Genomic DNA, 22135 nt, shown 5'->3' on the forward strand with positions numbered 1-22135 from the left:
GTATGAGTGAGATTTTACACTTCATGCGCCTCTTGACCCATTGTAGGTCCGAACAACCAGAGTCTTGGAGTGGAGTCAAGTATCTTGCCCGCCATCTACGCTCTCAAGGCCGTCCATGGCGAGATTGGAGCAAAAAGACCACCTACTTCGACAGCTCTCGCAGTTTCAATTGCAAGCCATTGTTGCCCATCGGCTTGACCGTGATGAAGCCACGAGGTGAGATCTCCTCTTTTCCATCCGCCATTTCGATCTGGAATCTCATGATCAACGCCGCAACGAGACATTTCTGCTCCAGTCGAGAGAATGCCTGACCGGGACAACTCCTTGGGCCGTAGAAGAATGTCAGAAACCTCATCGGGTCTGCGTCCTTCAGGTTCTCCGAACCCTCTTTCGTGAGCCACCGCTCAGGTCTGAACTCTTGAGCGTCCTCGCCCCAGAGTTTCTTGCTTCGATTGATTGCCCATGGACAGAGCAAAACGAATTGATCCTTCGGTATGTAGTGTCCCAGGATACTTGTCTCGCGGACCGACCAGCGGGGCGAAATCGGTGCTGAAGGGTATAGTCGAAGCTGCTCGCTTATGACAGCGTCGAGATATGGCAGGTTGTCGAGATCTGTTGCAGTCATGGAAATGTCTTCGACTCCCGCGAAATGGGCTTTGAGCTCGTCTCGTAGCCGCTGTTGAATGCCTGGGTTCTTTGCAAGAAGCCAGCAAGTGAAGGCAAACGCAGAAGATGTAGTCTCGTGTCTGTGCACAGCGTCAGATCGAATCCTCCATCAAGTGAATCAGAACTCACCCAGCAGCAAGAAAAGTCAACAACTGATCCACGAGTCCGTCGTCCGTAAACTCTCCAGACTGCATCAACACCGACAAAATATCAACCTGAGAATCCTTACCGCCGTCAATATCTTGCCTCTTCTGCTCTACCAGCTTCCTACACAACGGCCTCAACTGATACCTCCCCTCCGCCGCATTCCGAAACTTCGTGAAAAACGGCATCCACCTTGCAATCTGCAACGGCGGAGGAGCCCCCAAAAGATCAAAAATAATCCAAATCTGCGCCCCAGCTTCGCCGAAGACTCGTCCATACTGCAATGCCAACTCATTATCCGAATTCCTCAGCGAATCAAACTCTCTCCCCAAAGTCGCAGCACAAATGATATCGATCGTCGCTCTCGAAGCCCACATATTCAACTCCACCACACCTGTATTTCGTTCATCGTCGCCTTCACTCACAACGTCCAACTGACTCGCCAACACGTCCGCCAATTCCTTCGCCTTCTTCCAGAAAACCGGTACAAGATTCCTCACATGTTTCCCAGAAAACGCAGGCGCAACACTTTTTCTTTGCATCTTATGCTCATCTCCTTCAACAACAATTAATCCGCGTCCAGTAGTTTGCTCCAAAAACTTCCGACCAATATCCGGCTTGACATAATCATAAGCCCTCGTGACCAGAACTTCTCGAATCGCATCGGGACTCGTGACAACAACGTGCGGAGTAGCTCGAAAGAATCCAGCGTAATAAATCAGTCCCTCATTCGGGACTTCATCAATCCATCTAAGAAAGCAATTTCCTCTCGGTTCTTCCCACGTATATCTCGCATGTCCAAGCAAGAAAGTATCTCCAGGAGGAGTCGGCAGCTGTCGAAGTGGATTGTTCAAATTTGCCAGTATCGCCTTTCCGATCTTGTACGCTCCATACAGATATATCAACACAGGCAGCAAGAAAATCGCCTTTCCGCGTAGGCCCAGGCTCGCAAAATCGACAAACGGCAGCGCAATGGCTAGCAAAGCCGGCGGAACGCTAGCATATAGGACTGCGAAACCTTTACTTTCGTAGATGGACATGGTTGTGGTTCAGTTTGCACGAGAGAGGGAGAAGTTGCTGCCTCGACGCGTGGCATTTGGTATATATTTCCGGCTTTCGCGAAGCAAAGCTCAGCTAGGTCATCCTTCCGATCCTTCTTGAACCACTCATCTCCTGAGAGAGGTCAAGTCCTTGTCGTCGTCATCAGCTTTTGACTCACGGATCCTAAGCTTAACGAATCGAGGTTTCAGTCATAGGACCCTGAAGTTTGACGTCGCGTGGTCGTTTCATCGAATAATGCACAGTGGATGCAGCAGCCTTCTTGTTGCTCTAACGAGTTCGCGCTGCAAGTATTCAGCTCGTGGCACGGAACGTTAGTCATCTTTCCATCGTGAAGTATCTCCGAGGTGTAACACGTCGCCCAAGGCTTGTTGCAGGAGGGGAAAGCGCTTGGCCGCGAAACAGGGACGGACGAATTCGTGCGGCGGACGAAAGAAAATGAAAGCAAATTGTAGGTGCAACGCTTCTTCTAGGTTCAATAATACGACTGCGCTGATGTCATGCTGAAAATTATCTGTCGCCGCACGCTGCTCACATTGTAAGACGTGATGTGCATCTTTTACAGACCATTTTCTGTCGTCCAGGTAGTTCTCTGCTCTTAATTCCGCGCAACATGGCCATGCGTGTGTTGCAGGCGGCTCCGTATTTCTCTCATGAGTGACAGCGCTCATCTGTTCAAACTAAGCAGGCCCTCCACGTACTTTCTTGGGTCGAATCCAATCCCGCCAGCAAGCGCCGACGGGCCCCAACCAGCGCCTGTACCGCCTGTGTTTTCATCGGACGTCGAAGTCGGTCGAAGAGTCAGCGCACTCCACATACTACTCGCAGCGCGACTACTCGTTGAGGACTTTACTGGAGCAGTGGTGTCCGATGCCTTGCGAACGAGAAACGCAATGCGGTTCATTGACGGAGGCTTTCTGTGGGAGACTGTGGATGCGTGTTTGGTTGACGGAGGAAGCAATGTCCCTCCAGAGTCCTCTTTCGGTAGTGCTGGCGGGACGAAAGAGGAGTCATCGATTGGTTTGGAAGCCTCTGGAGAAGGGTTGCCAGTATCGGATTGAACTTCTGCCTCCGGCTCGGCCTCATCAACGCCCTTTGCCGATGGCGGAAGCTTCATCCACACCACCCACCACCCGCGGCTGGTTTTGCTGGTGCGCTCGTACTCCTGGGAGTTGCCCTTGACACTAGAAAGGGTGTTGAGCACTTGGCTGTGTACACTCAAGGTCTCGATCCTGTTCCATGTCGGCGCTGGTGTGTTCTTCTTGCTAGCTAATATGCCTTCAGCTGCAGGAGTTCCGGGCTCAGCAATATTAGGAATACTCGTATGTATCGTGAGAAGCGCAGGATCGTAGAGAAGGTCATAGATGGGCGCTGGTTGGGCGACCTGGCCATTGCTCGACTGTCCACTCATGATGCTGGCCGTGTCCGATGTTGCCGCCTGCGCATCATCAATACGTTGCGCCACTTTCGTGTAGCTCGTTGAAGACAGCAGGGGCTTGTGTATGGGAAGCAGATTTTGATGCAAGTCCTTGTAAAAGCTGGCGACCGCCAGCGAAGGCGTCCGATGCTGGAAGAGAAAGCAGTACATGAACGGTCGATGAACGTAGACCAGGACTCGATGGCGTTTGAAGTCGTCCCAGCCCTCAATCTCGGAAGGTAGACCAGCATCGGACAACTTCCGCTGCAAAGAAGTCCGCTCTTCGTCTGCCAGTGCTGTCGATGATAGCTGCACATGGAGAGACCGTAAGACGTTCCGCAATCCGCCACAGTCTTCGTCGTCGATGTCCTCGATAGGCGCATCGTCTTCATCCGGTACTTCTTCAAGATCTCCTCGCAAGCCAATGACAAAGTGCCCTTTCTCCTCCAGCCGCTTTTGAAGATCAATTCTTGTCCGAAGTGTCTGGCCGTCGGGCGACGGCTCGACGTATGTCAGGGTGCTATCACCAGTCTCCATATTCTCTTTCTGCTTGGACATGCTAGAAGCTGCGTGTCGTTGCTGAGTCAACGTCTTCGAACTTGAAGTTGACGTCCTCTTCGGCGGCTCAGGTCGCTTCTGATTGGATTTCACCAGTGTACTAATCCCGAAAGTGAGATACTTCATGTACTGATCAGGCACACCAAGAGTGGTCTCATCGTTAGAGGATGCTTCCGTCGTCGTGGCCTGAGCGTCTCTCGTGGCCCGCGTGAGCGAAGTCTCGGCTGCGCTGACGATGGGTGGGGGAATTCCTGGGCGCTTAACATCGCTAGATGCATCATCCTCGACGAATGGATCTCCAGGTCCGTCTACTGCAGGAGGAGACTGCGGTACATCTCTTGGCTGTCCAAAGTCCTTCGCTGAGGTACTAATTGGGACATCTGGTGTCTTTGTCTTTGGATCGGACTGGTCGACAAAATCGGAACCGAGATCTGGGACAGGCGTCTGCCTCTTCCTGCGTCTTCTTCGCTCACGCAGTGGATTGTCGCGGACTCCGTAGGCATGGTCGCCGTAGGTATAGATCTGACGCATCCACAACGACACGTTCCTGAGCGAGGGCTTCGCGATGGCTCCCATACCTCCAAATATGATGCCGTCCGACGCGATGGGATAGTTGCCGCCGCCCAACCATGGTAATGCTTCCGACTCACTAACAGCAGCAGTTTCTTTAGGCGGGGCGGGCTCACCAAAGCGAGCTGCAACCACATCGACTAGTCCCTCCGTCCGCCGCACGAGATCTTCGAGCACATCCCGCTCACCGCTGCCCCATTCCTCCTCGCCCACACCCATTCCAAGCTCGCCTCCGCTGGAGAGCTTTATTCCAGTGAAGATGTCGGTCGCAGGACTACCGTGGAGTAGAACGTCCCATGTGCGGCAGAAGCGAGTCCAGAAGCGGTCCAGTGCGTTGCAAAATTTCTCGCGTTGCATGCGAACAAATAGCTGGGCGAGAGAAGGACCGTGGTGCAGGGTGAAGATGTGGTGCGCTTGAATGAGCTGCTGGATGAGCAATGCTGGTGGACTGACCTCACGGGCCGAGTACTCGACGTTGACTTTGGGCTCGGCCTTCGTAGAGCTTTTCTTGCCCGTATCGGCAGAAGTCGAAGGTACGCCAGGTAATCTCGTGAGATCAATGGACTGTCCTGATTAGCGGACGCCGGATCTGCTCCAAATGTGACCTACCGCCAGCACCCACCACCCCGCCTCCAACTCGTGCAGCACGATGCGCGATTTCTCCGTATCGATGGAATCCACAGCTTCTCTGTCCGAGAAACTCCTATCTGCCCGCTCAGTCACTCCTGCGCCATGTGTGGTGGTAGCCCCATCTCCACGTACCGTGCAAAATCGATCATGCCTTGTGCCAAACCAATCTGCCGCAGCTTCTCATTCTCTTCCTCGCGAATGGCATCGCCGCCAGCAGCGTCGCTGCGCCCATTCTTCTTTACGGCAAGTCGTGCGTCGTGGGCCTTGCGCGAGAAGTAAAAGACGGCCTGGTCCTTGAAGGTGTCATCGGTAAGGCCGAGGGAAGGATTGTAGATGGCCAGGAAGGACAGACGTGCCGGCACGACTTGGGTGAGCCATTGCGGCGAGCTCATGTCCTCGGTCCTGACGGGAGGATGGTTGCTGGTGGTGGTGGTCGCGTGCGTCGACGTCAAGACGTGGAGCAGGGATGCGCGATCAAGCTCCGAGACGGCGTCAGTGACATCTGCATCGCATCTCTTCACGGCAACATCGTCGTCGTCGTTCCTTCACAGCTGCCTTGCGTATCGAAGGCATGAACGGGATGCAGTACTGCAGCAGGAACGAAACAGGAGGACGCGCCGCAATCATGGAAGTTGCTGCACGCGACTTGGCAATCGCGATCTCGGCCAGTGCAGTGCATGAATTCACTCAACTCGACTGCATGTCCATCGAACCAGGATCACGACAATTACCATTCGCAAGGGCTCGTACGTTCTTCACGACGAAAAGTATTCACTTGATTCTAAAATCCGTCCACGACTCCTTCTCCAACCTCGTCCACTTCCCCGACATAATACTAGGCACAACCGCCTCTCCTACAAAAGTGTAATGCGATCCCGACACCAGATCCTTCCTGAGGATAAACGGCCGACTCGCACCCAACAGAATTACAATCTCATCGCCTTCTTGTAAACAAGAAGGGCCCAGGCCCAAGAATCCCATCTTCGTTTTAAAGAAGTCCCGCTCTCGACACTTCGCATTGTACTGATGAAGCTCTAAATCCTGCGCCTGAGAATCATACTGCGTGCGGAGCCGTTTCACTTCCGCGATGCTAGCACAATTCACTACGTCACGTCGCATCGGCGCTTCGAAGTTGGCGGTATTCAAATAATATCTGTTTCTTGTTCGCCGCGCATATGCGAACAGATTACCCAGGTCACGGGCAACAAGGAAGTCCTGCTCGATTTTGACGTTCCCACTGGCCAGTGCTGGTGCAATACGGTCTGGCACGAAGCGCTCATTCGCCTCTGCGCGCAAGATCTTCAACCTCCAGCGCTCTCGAACGTACTCGATATCTCTGCTGACATCGCGATGCCTGCTTTCGTGTTGTAGGTAAGCGAGATCATCGTCTTCTTGGCGCTCGTAGGAGGTCACAACATCACGTTCTGGTGGCCTGGTTCTGCGTTCAAGATCTTCGACATAGCTTCGTCGACCCTCGAGAAGGTAGTCCAACATGAGACGTCCGACGCTTGGGTTGACGTCCAGCCCGTGCTTGCTCTTTCGTTTGTGCTCGCTGAAGTCGTACTTCAATTTGTTTAGTATCTCGTCAATGATGTGGCCTCGTTCTTTTAAAGAATTGTATATCAGCGATCCATCGGGAGACTGCTCGTACAGTGGAATGTCTGCAACAGTCGTTCGCCTCTCGATAGTGTCGAAGTAAACGCCGCGACAGTTCAACGTCCTAGGCAGATCGTACTCTGCATCGACGGAGAAGAGCGGGACTTGAGGTTCTGACAACCCCACAACAGGGAGTTGCGGAGGCTCGTCATGCAGTAGCCCTGCATTGTTCTTGTGCACACCAAGCATGGGTCCTGTACCAAGTAGACAGGTCAGATCTGGAATCCATGTCGGGATAACATCGTGCAATTCCTCCCTGCCGTATACCGACCGCACGAGGCGTTCGTCCAGGAGAACGTCGACAGTGCCAGATTCCTGAATGAGATACAAGCAGGCATCTTCAATGATACTGATAATACTTTTGCGATAGTCCGGTCGAAGTGCTTGTGCAGCTCGTTGTGCCATGCCCAGTAATGCAAATACACGATCTCGAGGATCCGAACAGTGCAAAGCACCAGTCATCGATACCAATCGGCTAAAAGAGTCCGGGACAGTGTGCTGAAGGCTGAGAAATGGCGCGAGCGCGTGGCTGGCACTATCAAACAGCGCGCAGAAATGCGCCCACTTGACCGCATGGGGCCCAATGTAGACAGAAGGCGGACGCTTCGAGAAATGAACTTCCTGTGCACACCATAACCTTCGCCACCATACATCAGCGCCTTCGTCTGTGTCGCTGTGCTCTTGCAGGTGCTGTAGATCCAGACGCAAGTCCTCGACAGCATTCTCATGCTCGATCTCTGCAAGTCCAGGATGGACACACAGAGTCAACTCGGAGTCGCCCTCGTCGGCAAAGCCGCGCGAGCATGTGGGACGTTCTGGCTGCAGATCCCCGATCCATATGACAGTCCTGAGTGCCGTAGAATAGATTCGTCGCATCAGCGCAATCTGCTGGTTGCGCTCATCGACATCAAGTTGATTAATGCACAGTGCATCGATCCATATCAATCGATCCTGATGTGACATCCGCAGCCTGTTAAGAGCTCGCCACAAATGCTCAGATATCGGGAAGCCTTCCAAATCACCGCTCGTGATCGTTCTCGAAGCTTGTTGCACGCCCCAACAGTATGACATTGCTTCGTACTTTGGCGGGGAAGCTAAGGTGTAGTGATCCAGAAAACAGCAGAGCGAAGTTCCTCGACCTCTCGCTATCCGCAAGATTCGGAATTCGTCCGTCCTCGACAACTTTCTGTGAAAGAGAGCTGCCGGGTCGGGAGAGTTCAATGAAGTCGTGATCACGCGGGGAATCGATTTTGGCCCACCAACGCGCAGATAGTCGTGCGCCACAGGGCTAGGGAGTAGTGGCAGCATTTCGCTGTTCCAGGCTTTGCTTTTCGGCGAGTACGCGCTGATTTGAGGAGTCGGAAGTTGTGCCATAGTGCTTGGGGTATGTCCACTGAATGTAAAGGAGGGAACAGAAATTGCAGGCGATGGCAAAGACAGCTCACTGAGTTCAGGCTCAATGCTGGAAGCAGACGAGAGCAGCGAACTGGCTCTAGCATCGAGACTACCACCTCGCGGAAAATTGCAATGGTCGTCGTAGAAGTCATCTCGAGCTGCAGAATGTCAGGAATGGTCGATGGCAATCGAGGTTGAATGATGCTCACTCTTCTTGTCTGAGAACTCAATCACGAATGATTGCCACCTCTGTGCGATCTCAGAGGGAGCGAGGCCATCATCTTGTTCTTGACTCTGAATTGTGGGCTGAGCAGCGGACGTCTGTTTGCTCCAGGAGTATCCTCGCGAGAACCCCATAGTCGAGCGTCGTGGAGCGGTAGAACTAGCAGATCCAGTGACCGAACTCCGCTTCTTGTTTTGCCGAAGGTCAAGCTTGATGGCTTTGGCATCTTGCTTTTCCCAGTTCAACCAGCGGATAGACACTTCAACATGCTTCAGCTTGAAGCCTTTCTGTGATCTGACTGTGAGCGGGATGCTCAAGCTTCGCTGCGAAGGGTCCTCAAATGACTGCCACGATTTAACACAATGGTTCTTGCTGGCCTGCACTTCGGCTGCTTTGCATTTGATCGATGAGGTATCGTAGTCACGCAGGAATTGCGTCCCTCGTAGTAGGCTCTGGAATGATGCGTAATCGTCTGGTTCGGAGAAGACATAGGTCGGCATAGCCTTGAGGTGAGGCTGATGAGTCGAAATGCAGCAATGAGCCTCACAACCTAGCATCTCACTGTGGTCGAAGGCCACGGTGCGGGGACTATGCTGTCCTACGTGCCTCCACGGGTGATACCTGTTCATGGACTCTTTGAAAATGTGGCGTAGCACGGTGGTTCCTGAATCATCTTGCCAAGCACACTCGCGGGATGTGGCTACTAGCTGGGTGGCATAGACAGTGTCGTGTCGCTCCATCTCGATGGCGACTTTGCCTCGGAGAGAGACATGTTGGGTCTCCGCACGCGAGTGACGGTGAGAGGTGTGTGAGTCGTGGCGGCGAGCATGGTGATGGCTGCCGATGCTCACGGCTCGAGGGTCCATAGACTGTTACATGAAAGCTTCGGACGGCGGCCCAAGAGGCTTCTCAGGTCAGACTTGGGGCGACGGGAAGAGAGTGTGGTGTTGTCTCGATGCGATCAGAGGTGCTGACATGCTCAAGATCGAAGTGGCGTCCAGGCGGCCCTCGTGACTCCGAGATGCCGACGGGGGCAGGTGGATGCAGAGGACAGTGCTGGAGCAGAGCAGAGCAGAGGCGTCATGGCGATAGCCAGGCGACAAAAGGCTTGGTAGTCTTGCAGGCCGGCAGTGAGGATGGCGGAGCTTGGCGAGAAGTCGAGCTGATTGCGAGCGCCTCGGGGGCAGATTCTCCGCACGCGGTGGGCAACACGACAGGAGTTTGGCGCACGCGACACGAATAACTTACGCGCAGCGCACCTTCCCGCTAGCTGCCTAACCGAGGCGCGTCGTTGAGGAGCGCGTTGGTGTCTGGCGGATGGGCATGCTTTGGGGCCGCACCTCGTGAGAAGTGCCGCCACATCAAGAACAGCTCCCACGTGCGGCAATCTGGCATCACGACAGGTTCGACATGTCCTGGTGGCGCACTCTGCAATCCTTTCACTCCTTCGACCGGTGAGTAGACGAATTGATTTGGCTGGAAAGAGAGCCTCGACTTCCCGCAGCACTGCCGCCGAGCCACACCACCTGGAGCATGGTCGGAGCCGAATGCGTGGGCTGGCCCAAAGCGCCACGACTCTACTCTACCTTTGCAGTGTGACTTCTCCATGTCCCACAGATTGTCCTCCATGAGCAGGCGCGAACGCGGCAATCGGACAGCCATGCGAGGAAAGTACACCGACACCGCGTGAATACACGATGGGCAACACCGGGAGCTCGTTCTTCTGGCCCGACAAAGATCCCGAAGCCCTGGGAGCCGGCTTCGGAACTGCAAGTTGCACTCCAGAATACAGCATCCGGCGCGACATACTAACGACCGACTAGAACTCGGCAAGGGCGCGCAAGAACTTCCTCCAGAACGTCGACGATTCGGGTTTCAACTGGCTGGTCTACATTGTCGCAGCATCGGGCTTCTTCACAGATTCCTACAACTTGTTCGCCTCGAATGTCATTCTTCCGGCGCTAGCTTATGTGTATTGGGATGGCACGAAACACGACAAGGCTCTCGCCTTCAACCTGACCACACTCTCAGCTTCTGCTGTAGGGCAGTTCGTCTTTGGCTACTTCGCAGACAAATACGGACGGCGATCGCTCTATGGAATCGAGCTTATCATTGTGATCATTAGCACTGTCGGACTATTGCAATGTTCGAACGGCTTCTCAGACGACAATGGCAACCACACTTGGAACATTGATGCTTGGATTATCTTCTGGCGAACTAGTGAGTTTGCCTGTGTTGAACAGTGTTCCGCCACCTCGTTCTGCACATATGCTAACTTTTGATCAACAACTTCCAGTCATGGGTCTCGGAATCGGAGCAGGTGAGTGATGGCTCATGTACTATTTCCCTGCTTTCAACTGACTTCGCTTCAGAATACCCACTCAGTGCATGCATCGCAGCCGAATGGTCCTCGACTGAGTCCAGAGGCCGTATGATTGCAGCGGTATTCCTAATGCAGCCCCTCGGGCAGCTGTGCGCCTACGGAGCAGGCTTGACAGCCCTTCGTGCTTTCGGCAGCTCGAAAGTTGAGATCGACAAACTATGGCGATACGTTGTCGGCATTGGTGCTTTCCCTACACTTCTGGCGCTCGGATTCCGACTATTCATGCCAGAAAGTGGCCGCTTCACCTACGAAGTGCGTAAGAACATTGCACCAAACGACGAAAATGGCGTGTTGCGATCCTCGGACGCTTCTGTGTCGTCTGCTGATGTTCGTAGCCTGGGAGAAGAGGCGCCTATCAACCAGTTCAAGTTCAGTGAAATATGGGACTTCTTGTATCATCAAGGACATTGGATCGATCTTTTCGGCACCTCCATGTGCTGGCTGCTTCTGGACTTCGCGTTCTGTGAGTCAATCAATCCACATCGGCGCACTCAAATCTGACCAAGCGTTCGCAGATGGCCTTGGCTTCAACAATCCATCTACGCTGGCCAAGCTCTGGACCTCGCAAGATCTGACCTTTCCACCTGACGTGCCGTATTGGTAAGTTAGCAGCGTATTGCCATGTCGATATCAAGACCTAATTACTTGCAGGCTGGAGACTTCCGGAATTGTAAACGCTACCATAGACGGCGTGGAAATCATTAACGGGACTTACTCAAATGGCACCATCGCAGATACCTTGGTCGGCACTGTGCTCGAGAGCAACATGCTTCGAGCCATCCACACTGTCTCGATTGCATCACTCCTCGGATCCTTCCTAATCATCGCCACGATCAACCGCTTCAACCGAAAGCACATGCTGACAATCACCTTCTGCCTACTTGCTGTCGTGTTACTGGCAGCCTTTGCCAGCTTCAAGGCACTGTTCCATCAAGGCGGGCTCCATGTCGTCTTGATCATGTTCTGGGTGATCATCTCCTTCCTCTTCAGCTTCGGCCCCAATACTCTGACGTTCATCGTGAGTCCGCTGTACCCCAAGATCGGATCCAAGCTGACATGAGCCCAGATACCAGCTGAAGTCTTCCCAACGAGGTATCGCTGCACATTCTACGGCATCGCTGCAGCAATCGGCAAGATCGGTGCCGTGCTGGTACAGATTGTCATTCTGCACGTCCCATCAGTCGGCAAACCCAACTCATCGGCGATTCGCTGGCTCTTGCTGTCGTTCGCAATATGCATGATCCTGGGTGCGATGTGCTCCCACTACTTCGTGCCAGAAGTTCAACGACGATCGACGGAAAGAGATACCAGAAAGGACAGAAAAGGCAACATTCGACCAGCGCCTCCCTATGTCAACATTCCTCTGCAAGAACTTCCGTTGCCTCGACGATCAAGACAACCTAGTCACGATGGAGGCGAGGAGCTTGGAGAAGTGGAGGTGAGGTCAAAGTGAGAGCCAGGTTAATTGCCTCGAATCATGTCACGTACATGCGACCACACCTGCATATACAACAATACATGCCACACACCGTACAGTCAGTCTCACTAGCAAGTAGTCCCACCTGGCAAACGCCAAGAGCGGCCATCTATGAGTGGTATGGTTCCAGCTTCCCGCAAATGGCCGCCCCCAAAAGCTGATTCCTCAAGCGTTCAGCCGTGGAAGAGGATTGGGTAGGATCCATACCCTTGCGTATGCTCAACTCCGTCACACAGAACCAGTCATGGCCTTTCATGGTCCTCTCCAAACAATGGCATTCTCCCCCGAATCAAAACAAAACAACAATGTGCCAGGAGAATCTACAGCTTCACGTCTAAATCGCCTCTCATGCGCTTTCCCAACAATAATCAACACGAAAGACTTCTCTCTCCAGCGCCCGGATGTCCGTGAACTAGCCTCCTGCATCTCCTCTGACTGGACCGGCTCCATGGATACACAGCCACAAGGCGTGACTTGGTCGGAACAACTCAAACTCTGGAAAGCACGAGCAGCACAAATGCCAAACGTACGATTCGAAATCACACATTCGAATGTAGACTTGGATGAAGTGCACGGTGCGGCAACGGTGTGGATGGAGATGGAAGTGTTGGGAATGGGAGACGTGGTCCTCGGAGCTGTGAACGAGGTGAATTGGAGGAGAGTTGAGGATGACAGATGGGAATGCTTTCATACGGAGGGAATGAGAGGGAGTCCAGGACTAGCATTGAGCGTTTAATTGTGTTCGTTGTGGCATTATCGTTGCAGTCATTTCTTAGACTATAGAGTGGTAGAACATATCGTGCGGTTCGGAGCGTAGCATCCAATGAAGCGCCCGAGAATCGACTTTGCAAGCGGCCTGTGATAAAACTCGAGTTTAAGAAGCTCGTGCGCAGCCAGAGTCTCATAGCTAGATCTATTCTAGATCACTTCGCATGCCCATTGGCAGGCGACGTCAAGTTATTCTGTTGCTCCGAAATCGGTACAATCAACTTGTTGTTTACCACAGGTAGTAAACTTCGTGCGCTTTGCCTTGCGCTTTGCGCCAAGATGGCGTCCATAATAACCAGGGCTGCCATCGACTCCACAATAGGCACGGCACGAGGAATAACGCAAGGATCGTGTCTACCCTTCGCTTCCAACACGCCTTCCTCTTCATCGTACGTGGTTGTCTGCTGTGCTTGTCCGATTGTAGCAGGTGGCTTGAAACCCACTGTAAAGAATATGGGCATGCCGTTTGAGATGCCGCCTTGAACACCACCAGAGTTGTTGGTCTTGGTGGTAAGTCTGGGTCGGGAGCCGGGGTTTTGTGCTGCTCCGCTTGCTGAAGGAGGGATAGCGGGAGCTTTGACGAAAGGATCGTTGTGAATTGAGCCTGGCATTTCGCAACCACCAAGTCCTGAGCCGATCTCAAAGCTCTTTGTGGCTGGTATGCTCAGCATTGCATGTGCTAGTTTGGCCTGTGTCCCGTTAGCGACACTGTATGTTGACCGTAGAGGCGCAATGCGTGTGGACTCTGAACAGCCAAGAAGTCCGAAGTGATGCGAGTAGAAAGACTTACCTCCAACTTATCAAAGCACGGCTCACCCAGCCCAGAAGGACAATTCCGTATCACACATGTGACTGTGCCGCCGATACTATCATGCTTGTCTCGGTATTCCCCAATAAGCTCTTCCATCCGCTTCGCAGCTTCTCCATTCGGACATCGCACCGGCAAGAAAGAGTCAACCTGCTCCCTCGTCACGCCCTCGATCAACTTCAAGAACTCCGGGTTCGTCGAAGGACTAGGATGCGTTCTCGTCGAAGGGAAGAGATGTTCGGGCCCAACACTGTTCGTGAAAGCCACAATCTCCACCCCATGTGCAACCTTCAGATATTTCTCTGCCACGCCCGCAGCAGCCACACGTCCAATGGTCTCACGAGCAGAGCTTCGCCCACCACCAGATGAAGCCTTCACACCATACTTCTCCAGATACGTCCAATCCGCATGTGAGGGTCTGGGGAAATCATCCATAGGTCTCTGGGGCTTCGCGCCAGCCACTTGTCCATTGAACGTCGCTCCGTCTTTTCCATAATCTTTCGGCCTCTGGTCTTGGTTCATGACACGCATGCCAATGGGTGTCCCCAGCGTAACACCAAACTCTGTCCCACTCTGGATCTCCACCAAGTCTTTCTCATCGCGAGGCGTGGTAAGAGCGGATTGTCCAGGTCTTCGGCGTGTCATCTGTGGTTGGATATCCTTCTCGCTGAGCTCCAGTCCAGGCGGGACACCGTCGACAATGCATCCCACCGACTTGCCGTGGGACTCTCCATAGGTTGTGACGCGGAAGTAATCGCCGAAGGTTGACATTGTTGCTGAATGCTTCTGGTGCTCGTGAAGGAAAGTGGTAGTTTAGGTGGAATGGTCTTTGTACGTGAAACGAGCCCGCACGATGAGTCGTCTTGCCATTGACGTACCCAAACTTTTTTGAGAGGCCGGACGATGATTTCATGAGGCGGGCAGTCAAAATTTCATTTGCAGTCGCCCGATCTAGCAAGATCGCTCCGATTGGACGAGAGCCAGCTAGCGCTAGTGGAACCCCCTGAGAATGTGGTGAATGATGGCTCGGCTGAAGCTCTATTATTGGCCAAAGTTGGTCTAGCGCTAGTGAATGTTCATGAATGGTGAATGGACTCGAGCGGCCCGTGCTTCGTGATTCACCTTCCTGCAGCTTCCAGCTTCCGTCGTCGCTCTCGAACAAGCTTGGCAGGTGCTTGCACACTTTTCACGCGACATTACCGATACGCTTGAGCCGATGCGCCATCAAAAGAATACCCAGTCGCTTTTCAGCCCGCATCACCTTCGCGAACAGAGTTCTTCATCTGTCCCGGGATGCTGCACGCTCGAATTGCGCCTGCTGTCGAGATCTTTCCAAAGGTTTACGTGGTAATCAGCACCACTCATAAGTCAATACCAGGCAAAAAGGGCAAAGACGAGACGATGAAACGGGAATTGAATTGGGAGAGAAAAATATTATATCATTTATACCTGTCCACCAAGACTGCAAACTTGCGCAAAACTACCCCGTCATGGCAATAATCAATCACAGTCGCAGACCTATGCGAACATGGCCAAACTCCACATACCTTTTCTCTGACTGCAGAGATTGCCCTTACTCAGCTCTGAAAGTCTTATTCTCTCCTCGTAATTTTGAGCTCTGTACGCGCAAACGAGCTTCTCCTCCCATTCATTCTCGTCTTTCTCGTGCTCATGCCAGAAACACCATTTATGCTCAGGATGCCTCCACTCCACCGTATAAGGCGGCAAGCGATGCACATCGCACTTACGTCTCAGTCTTTCATCATCACTGAGCTGGCGAAGGCGTTTGCATTCCAGACATCGATCTTTGGAAGCTTCATCCATGGCCAGGAGATCGGAGTTGAACTCGGAAGCGACCTCGACATCACCGAGTTCAGCCAGAATCTGCTTTCGGAAGTCTACGAGCTCTTCGCTGTTGAGTACAGTAGCTGTATTGTAACAGATGAAGCGAATGAGAGGGGACGAGCGAGGAAGCGTCTCGTAGAGCCAAGCAATTTCTTGCATGGAAGGATATCCCGCACCGGAGGCGATGCTAAAGATGACCTGTTCGATAACCAGTCGACGCAGCAGACGGGTGTCAAACCTGTCTGCGAAAGCGTATAGATCGAACAGAGTCTGCATAGGCCAAGTCGTAGGATCCTTTGCATCTCCGGCCTCGCCGAGCAGGTCGGTGGGTGCCTGAGGTAGAGCAAGTCGTGAAGTGTACAGCCAGTTGACGAAGGTCTTGAAGGTCCAGGTTGAAGTCTCGTCCAACGTGGTAGCGAGAGACCAACTCTCGCTGAAGCGGCCCATGAAGGTGGCCCGGAAGTAGTCTGAGCGCGAGCAAATGAGTTCTCGTGGTACGTGGAAGGTCTCAGACCTGGTACCGTCTTTGATCGTGATACTCACCATGGTTGGTCTGTAGAGTTCCTCGGGGTTCATGTCTGGCACCTGACTGACAACTTCCGGGTACCCAACTTCAGCGCCTCGGAACACTGTCTCGTGGCTCATCTTGTAGGTTGAGAAACTTCGTATTGGTGGAGTCTGTGGTTGTGGTTTTTGGTGTCGAGAATTGTTCAGCTGGTCCTGCCTGCGTCGAAATCTGTGGGAAAGAGTGGTTTGTTTCACAATAGCAGAGCAATTCACACGACACTTATACGCACCCCTACGGGGAATTGTGGCAGACGTGTCGCGACACAAAGAAAGTACATAAGATGCACAATTGAATTGTGTCTCCCAACAAAGACTTGCTCCCTCGGACACAAAGCATGACATGCACCTTCTCAGATCCTTACTCCGCGGCCAGGTGTAGCATGGGCGTCAACCAATACAGACCTCACAGAAGGAAAGCACCCATCACTTCAACCATCTCTCATCACTTGAGATTTTGATATACTACGACTAAGTAATACTTGCAGATCGAGCTTCAACTGACATTTTACTCAAAGGGACAAAAAGGCATTATTGTGGCCTTACAGGAGAACGCCCCAGCTATGCATGCATTCTTCGGTCCAGTCTGTTCGTGCAAAATATATCCGGCCGGCCGTTCTGTTGCCTTGTAACGTACAATTCTTTGCAATCTTTTTGTATTTCCCATCGAACAAGCAACCAATAACGACTTATCCTGGCATGTTCTCCAGGAAGCCTGCCGTCCGTCCGGGAACGCCGCGCTGGGTTCAAAACAATATGTGACATACGAAAAGCTGTGTGGCTGCGCAATCGCGAGCTCACGGGTGTTGCAAGTGGTCAGCTCATTTGAAGAGCGTCCAAGTCGCGTTGACTTTCTTCGGGCGTACTTGGTGGCAGCGGAGACATCCACTATCGTGCCCGAGCGCCAAGATCAGTGCTTCCATTGCCCGTTCCTCTTCTCCTCTCTGCTCTTTGCTGCGCGGAAAGAGCAGTGCGAGTACCTGCGCTAGGCGGCAGATGTGTTGGGGTAAGGTGTTGTTCCCCACTTCCTGCTCGTCCAGGTGAAAGTAATCTGTCATTGTCGGGCATTAAGCTCATTCGACTGCTCCGACTCGCAGGCCGCTGATGATTCCCGATATTACTTCGCTCGCGATGGAGAGGTGGGACTCGACTAGAGCTTCTTGAAGCAGAGGAGCCAATAGGCATCGACGCCAATGCGTTGAGCGAGGCTAGCGAAGAAGATGAGCCGGTACTGCTATCCCGGCTCATCGGTCTGGTGACATTGATGGCGCTTTGTCTTCGATCCAGTGTCGGCGGTATGAGGTCGAAGTAGCTTCCCCTGTTCCCCAGCGAGGGGCCTGCGCTGAGTGGATTTGCGAAGCTGCCCGACGGACTCTGCGATACTAGGGGCGTGGGAGGCGTCATCATACTCATGCCGCTCGAACTGCGACGTGACATGCCGTATCCAGTACCAGGCCTTGCAGGGGTCGGTACGGGTCTGCTGTCTGCAAGCTCGCTGCTCTTCACAAGATCGTTTGCCATCTCGCGTACTAGGATAGCCGGGTCATGGCGAGCGAGCTCCTTCACAGAGTCAAACAGGCTGTATCGCCGTAATAGAGAGCCACCTTCTCCCATCGTGCCGTGTTCGATCATGCCTTGGCCTTCACAGGCGTCGCATATGCTGCGTATGACACGCAACAGATTGAGTCTGACTAATGCCTTCTTCGCGTGCATTTTGACTGCTGCTCTTTCAAATAGCGTTCGATTGGCCAAGCTGGCAGCGATAGCAGGACTCAGGCGGAGTAGCTTCTGCAAAGGCTCGAGTAGATTTTCAAAGGCGTCTGCCTTGCTCTCGTTAAAGCATTGCACGAGCGCCTCGTCAAACCTGAATGATGGCTCGAGAAGATGCTCCTCCACTTTGGCAGTCTCTTCTTGCAGCCATATAAATATGGCATCCAGTGCTGTGACTGCCCAATATTGGTCGGCGAGCAATGACACGTAGAACTGCAGACCCTTGTTCTGCCATAAGATCTTGCGGCCGACCTTGCCCGAGTGTGCCATGTCGCAGATGACGGGCAGAGCAAACTCTTTGAGAGGCCGTTCGGTTTTGACAATCCTCTGCAGCAGAGGAACAATACCAGAGAGAGCAGCATCTTCCTGTCTTCCAGTGCTGAGTCGACAAAGATTGTACATCGTCGCCAGGATCTGATTCGAGATGTCGCGGAAATGTTGCGCATTGGACGCTGACTTGCTATGGGATGGCATACTCGAGCCTAGCAAGTCGGTGAGGACCTCAATCGCATTGCTGTTCTGCAACGCGTCCAAGGTCGTCGAAAGCATACTCAGATTCTTGATGAATTTGAGCATCACAACCTGGTTGCCAGGCCGCATTCGTCGTAGGTCCTTGAGTACCCTCTTCAGTACCATGCGATCAGCAATGAGCTCTTTGACATGGTTTTCTGCTTGACTGAACAGCAAAAAAATGTTCACCACTCGAGACTCCACAATCTCTGCAAGCTCTCGATCGTCTTCGTCCAACACCCGATTGAGGACCAGTGACAAAGGGTAGAGCACAGCGCTTCGTGAGAGAATGCGGCAAAAGTCGTTTTTGGGTGTCGGTCCTTGAAGCTCGAAGACAGACCAGATGCCATTGACGCCAACGAGAACCAGCTCGCGACCAGCTTCGCTATCATAGTCTTCTTCCAAGAACTCTACCAGCACATTCAATCCACCGCACGAGATGAACATCTGCAGTGTGAGACCTGTGTTCTGATACATCATTCGCACGAAGTTGGCCGCCTCCAGCCGGATTTCTGTGGCGTACTTCTTGGAAGCGAACGATGAGATTATGGGAATGCCGCCCACGAAGCACAGGTTCTCCTGAACTTCATTGTTGTCAGAAAGGATGACGTTCACGATCCTCAGAAGGCGGAGAATGATGAAGGATCGCGTGGTCTCTGACAAGATCTCCAGTATCGGCAGCATACCGTGACTGCTGACAATCACGTTCTTGACATCAGGACTCTCGGCCAAAATGACCACCAGCTGATCCACTATCTCAGCCAGTACGTCCTCAGGCTGTCCGGCTTTTAGATCGGAAACCAGACTCTCGACAACAGCACAAAGACGAGCATGTTTATCGCGAGCGACGTTGGATTCGAGGTCAACTTCGTCAAGTTCCTCTTCCAAGGCCTTGAACGGGTCTTCCTCGTCCTCATCATCGTCGTCGTCGCCCCATGTCACTGAGTTCGTCAGTTTCAGTGTGCCACTGGCTTCGCTGCTGTCCGAGGACTTTGGGCTGGAGCGACGAATGTGACCCAACTCTTTGGCACCCTGAAGGCTGATTGGCTGTTCGTCAAATACCAGATCGGTGTCAAAGTCTTCATCGCCGTCGTCCTCGGCATACTTCTGAATTTCGAGACTCGAACGATTGCGTCGCATGGCGGCAGCATCGTGGACAAGCTGCGTGGGGGTATGTGTCCTTCGCCTTCGCATGCTACCATTGAGTTTGGTCTTTACGTTGAGATCCCGAGGGTTGTATTTACGACTGGGCGAAAATCCTGCAAGTTTCTGGAGAAAAGCATCCTCATCATTCGGTACCAGGTCGGAGTAATCCTCTTCTTCCTCTTCTCGAAAGCGGTCCTTATTGGCGGATGCGGGCTGATGAGGCTTCACGATATGCTTCGTCGGTGTTGCTCGGGGCTTGGGGATCGCACTAGTCCTTGAAGTTGGCTTGAGTATTTGCGTTCTCGGTTGCGAGTCCTTGCTCGGCTTGCGTTCATGCTTGCTGCTGGCTCCACTTCGCTTCGGAGCCAGAGCCGGTGGCGGGTGGTTCCTGATTTCTTCCGAAGTCGCGCGAGGCGGATAGTATGGGCGCACGGTCTCAAGGGCACCCCCGTCGGCAAGCTGCAATGACGAGCGTACAGTCAGCTCGCCCTGGAACTCACCGTCCCACTCTTCAACCTTGCCATCCGTTTCTGGAATACTTTCAGCATGAGCGTACTGTTTAAGCTTTTCAGAGCTAAACAGGCCAGCATCCTGTGGCTTGAGATGTGCTGGCAGTTGAAGGCCAGCAATTCCTGTTGTCAGCGATGCAAAATCATCTTCCCAGTTGTCGCTGTGCGCCTCATCGGAGGATGATTGAAAGGCATCTGGTCCTTGAGACTTGCGCGAAGCAAGTCGAAATGCAGGTTTCGATTCAGTCTTGACTTTCGTGCCAGCGACGCCAGGCTTCGCAGAGCTTCGTGAAGTAGGTCTCGAAGCTACTTTACTGGAGGGGCGTCGACTGCTCCCGTTCGATTGCGAAGGGGGTGGACTGGCCTTCAACGCCTCGTTCCATTCTTGCACACTCTTGACAGCTTCGGTGTACTCTGTCGGCTTGGCCTTGTTCCCTTTCTTCGCTGACACAATCCAAGGGTGCTTGAGTAGCTTTTTGGCAGAAACGCGGAGGTTGGGATCCTTTTGAAAGCATTGCATCAGGAAGTCTCGCACAAGCGGGCTGGCGCCTTCTGGAAGGGGAGGATGATCATCGTTGACGATGCGGAACAGGGCGGGCATGGGCGCGAATTTGGAGTAGGGTGGCTTGCCATCGAGAAGCTCAATCACAGTGCAGCCAAGACTCCAGATGTCGCTCGCAGTGGTGGCGCCGGATAGCTCGATGACTTCGGGGGCCATCCAATATGGTGTCCCTACCACGCTGCCCTCGGCTAGACCGGACTGCTTTGTGGCAACACCAAAGTCGGCCAATTTGATCAAGCCCTCCTTGGTGGTCAGGATGTTGGCACCTTTGATATCGCGGTGGATAACACCCTGTTCGTGGAGAAACAAAAGCCCTTGCAGCACCTGAGAAATGTACAAAGCCACCAGGTTCTCCGGAAATTTTCCAAAGTTCTTGCAAATGCTGTGCAGACTGCCCTGTTCGCAGTATTCCAGAATGATGTAGAGAGAGTCGGTTGACTTGACAAAACCATGATACTTGACAATGTTCGGATGATTGAGGTTCTTGAGCAGATCGATTTCTTGCATGATGACATTCAACTCGGCCTTGGGCATATCAGACAGGCGAACCTGCTTGATGGCGACCGTTTCTCCTGTCGACCAGTTGAGGGCGGCATACACACTTCCAAAGGCGCCTCGGCCGAGGCATTGGCCCAGTTGCTGCAACATGTTAGTAAGTTGATCATCGTGTTCATGCACAGCTGAAGTGCAGCGAAAGGCAAGACGGATGGCTGAGACATGGTCTCTTGCTCGACCTCACGTCCTGACCAATGTGCTGGTGGCACGTACATAGTCCTTCAAACCCTCGACTTCCTTGGCGGTCCGTTGTGCTGTCCCATCCTTGCTGGGCAGCTTGTCGCGCATTGCCAGCGCATGTGCAGCACTACTCCCTCTCCGAGTGGAGCGGGTGGGAGCAGTCTTGTCGCCATTTTCCTTGTCCGAGCTGCCCCTGACTTTGGCACTTCGCAGCACTCCGCTCCCGCCTACACTCGACTGTTTGGGTGTCGCGTGTGATCTTGCCTGAGCGACGCTGGTGTTGACGCGGTGCGAGGTCGACGGTCTGCTGGAGTGCGAGGGTGTGCCATTGGGCGACAGGGGTGGGGGCATGGTGGTCGGGGCCCACTACCGTCGGCGGAGGGCAGAGGACGGGGCGGGCGGGAACGACATGAGAAGGCGGGCGGTGAAGGGCGGAGCGGAGGAGGGAGAGGTGGTGGGCTGGTGGTACAGGCGGACGCCGCTCATGATATCGCGCCCCGTACGCACGGCGGTGATGTGCAGTCGTTCAGCCGCGAACTGGCGGCAGCGGCGAGGCAATGACGAGGGCTGAGGGCGAAGGCACGCGACTCCTCTTTGAAGGACGGACTGCACGTCCGCTGGCTGGCTCGCTGTCCGCCGGCGCCGTCGACGTCGCGCGCACGCCCGCTCCCTCAGGCCGCAGTCCACTCGCGAGTGCCAGCGCGCGTGTCGTTGGGCCCCTCGAAGCGTCGCACGTTCGC

At 53.5% G+C, this 22135-nt stretch overlaps 8 protein-coding genes across 8 annotated transcripts; 2 read left to right on the forward strand and 6 right to left on the reverse strand.

Annotated features, from left to right (window-relative positions):
- Positions 1-142: 142 nt before the first annotated feature.
- On the reverse strand, positions 143-1850 carry CKM354_000763100 (uncharacterized protein; the record flags this gene model as incomplete). The annotated part of the gene is made up of 2 exons (XM_044802985.1): positions 143-746; positions 796-1850. The coding sequence occupies 2 exons, from the start codon at positions 1848-1850 to the stop codon at positions 143-145; spliced, it is 1659 nt and encodes a 552-aa protein (XP_044658920.1).
- A 686-nt stretch (positions 1851-2536) lies between these two features.
- CKM354_000763200 (uncharacterized protein) lies at positions 2537-5436 on the reverse strand (the record flags this gene model as incomplete). Its single annotated transcript, XM_044802986.1, has 3 exons — positions 2537-4978; positions 5024-5117; positions 5177-5436. The coding sequence occupies 3 exons, from the start codon at positions 5434-5436 to the stop codon at positions 2537-2539; spliced, it is 2796 nt and encodes a 931-aa protein (XP_044658921.1).
- Positions 5437-5815: 379 nt separating this feature from the next.
- On the reverse strand, positions 5816-9184 carry CKM354_000763300 (uncharacterized protein; the record flags this gene model as incomplete). Its single annotated transcript, XM_044802987.1, has 2 exons — positions 5816-8253; positions 8305-9184. The coding sequence occupies 2 exons, from the start codon at positions 9182-9184 to the stop codon at positions 5816-5818; spliced, it is 3318 nt and encodes a 1105-aa protein (XP_044658922.1).
- Positions 9185-10015: 831 nt separating this feature from the next.
- Positions 10016-12154, forward strand: CKM354_000763400 (uncharacterized protein; the record flags this gene model as incomplete). Its single annotated transcript, XM_044802988.1, has 7 exons — positions 10016-10087; positions 10142-10538; positions 10615-10638; positions 10691-11164; positions 11217-11301; positions 11353-11719; positions 11768-12154. 7 exons carry the CDS (start codon positions 10016-10018, stop codon positions 12152-12154), a joined length of 1806 nt encoding a protein of 601 aa, XP_044658923.1.
- A 268-nt stretch (positions 12155-12422) lies between these two features.
- On the forward strand, positions 12423-12914 carry CKM354_000763500 (uncharacterized protein; the record flags this gene model as incomplete). The annotated part of the gene is made up of 1 exon (XM_044802989.1): positions 12423-12914. One exon carries the CDS (start codon positions 12423-12425, stop codon positions 12912-12914), a length of 492 nt encoding a protein of 163 aa, XP_044658924.1.
- Positions 12915-13101: 187 nt separating this feature from the next.
- On the reverse strand, positions 13102-14525 carry CKM354_000763600 (bifunctional chorismate synthase/riboflavin reductase; the record flags this gene model as incomplete). The annotated part of the gene is made up of 2 exons (XM_044802990.1): positions 13102-13635; positions 13737-14525. 2 exons carry the CDS (start codon positions 14523-14525, stop codon positions 13102-13104), a joined length of 1323 nt encoding a protein of 440 aa, XP_044658925.1.
- Positions 14526-15272: 747 nt separating this feature from the next.
- On the reverse strand, positions 15273-16244 carry CKM354_000763700 (uncharacterized protein; the record flags this gene model as incomplete). Its single annotated transcript, XM_044802991.1, has 1 exon — positions 15273-16244. One exon carries the CDS (start codon positions 16242-16244, stop codon positions 15273-15275), a length of 972 nt encoding a protein of 323 aa, XP_044658926.1.
- Positions 16245-17051: 807 nt separating this feature from the next.
- Positions 17052-21746, reverse strand: CKM354_000763800 (uncharacterized protein; the record flags this gene model as incomplete). The annotated part of the gene is made up of 2 exons (XM_044802992.1): positions 17052-21299; positions 21429-21746. The coding sequence occupies 2 exons, from the start codon at positions 21744-21746 to the stop codon at positions 17052-17054; spliced, it is 4566 nt and encodes a 1521-aa protein (XP_044658927.1).
- Positions 21747-22135: the final 389 nt, after the last annotated feature.

The sequence above is a fragment of the Cercospora kikuchii genome (assembly GCF_019650295.1).
Source record: "Cercospora kikuchii DNA, contig_00004, whole genome shotgun sequence".
NCBI classification, from domain to species: Eukaryota; Fungi; Ascomycota; class Dothideomycetes; order Mycosphaerellales; family Mycosphaerellaceae; genus Cercospora; species Cercospora kikuchii.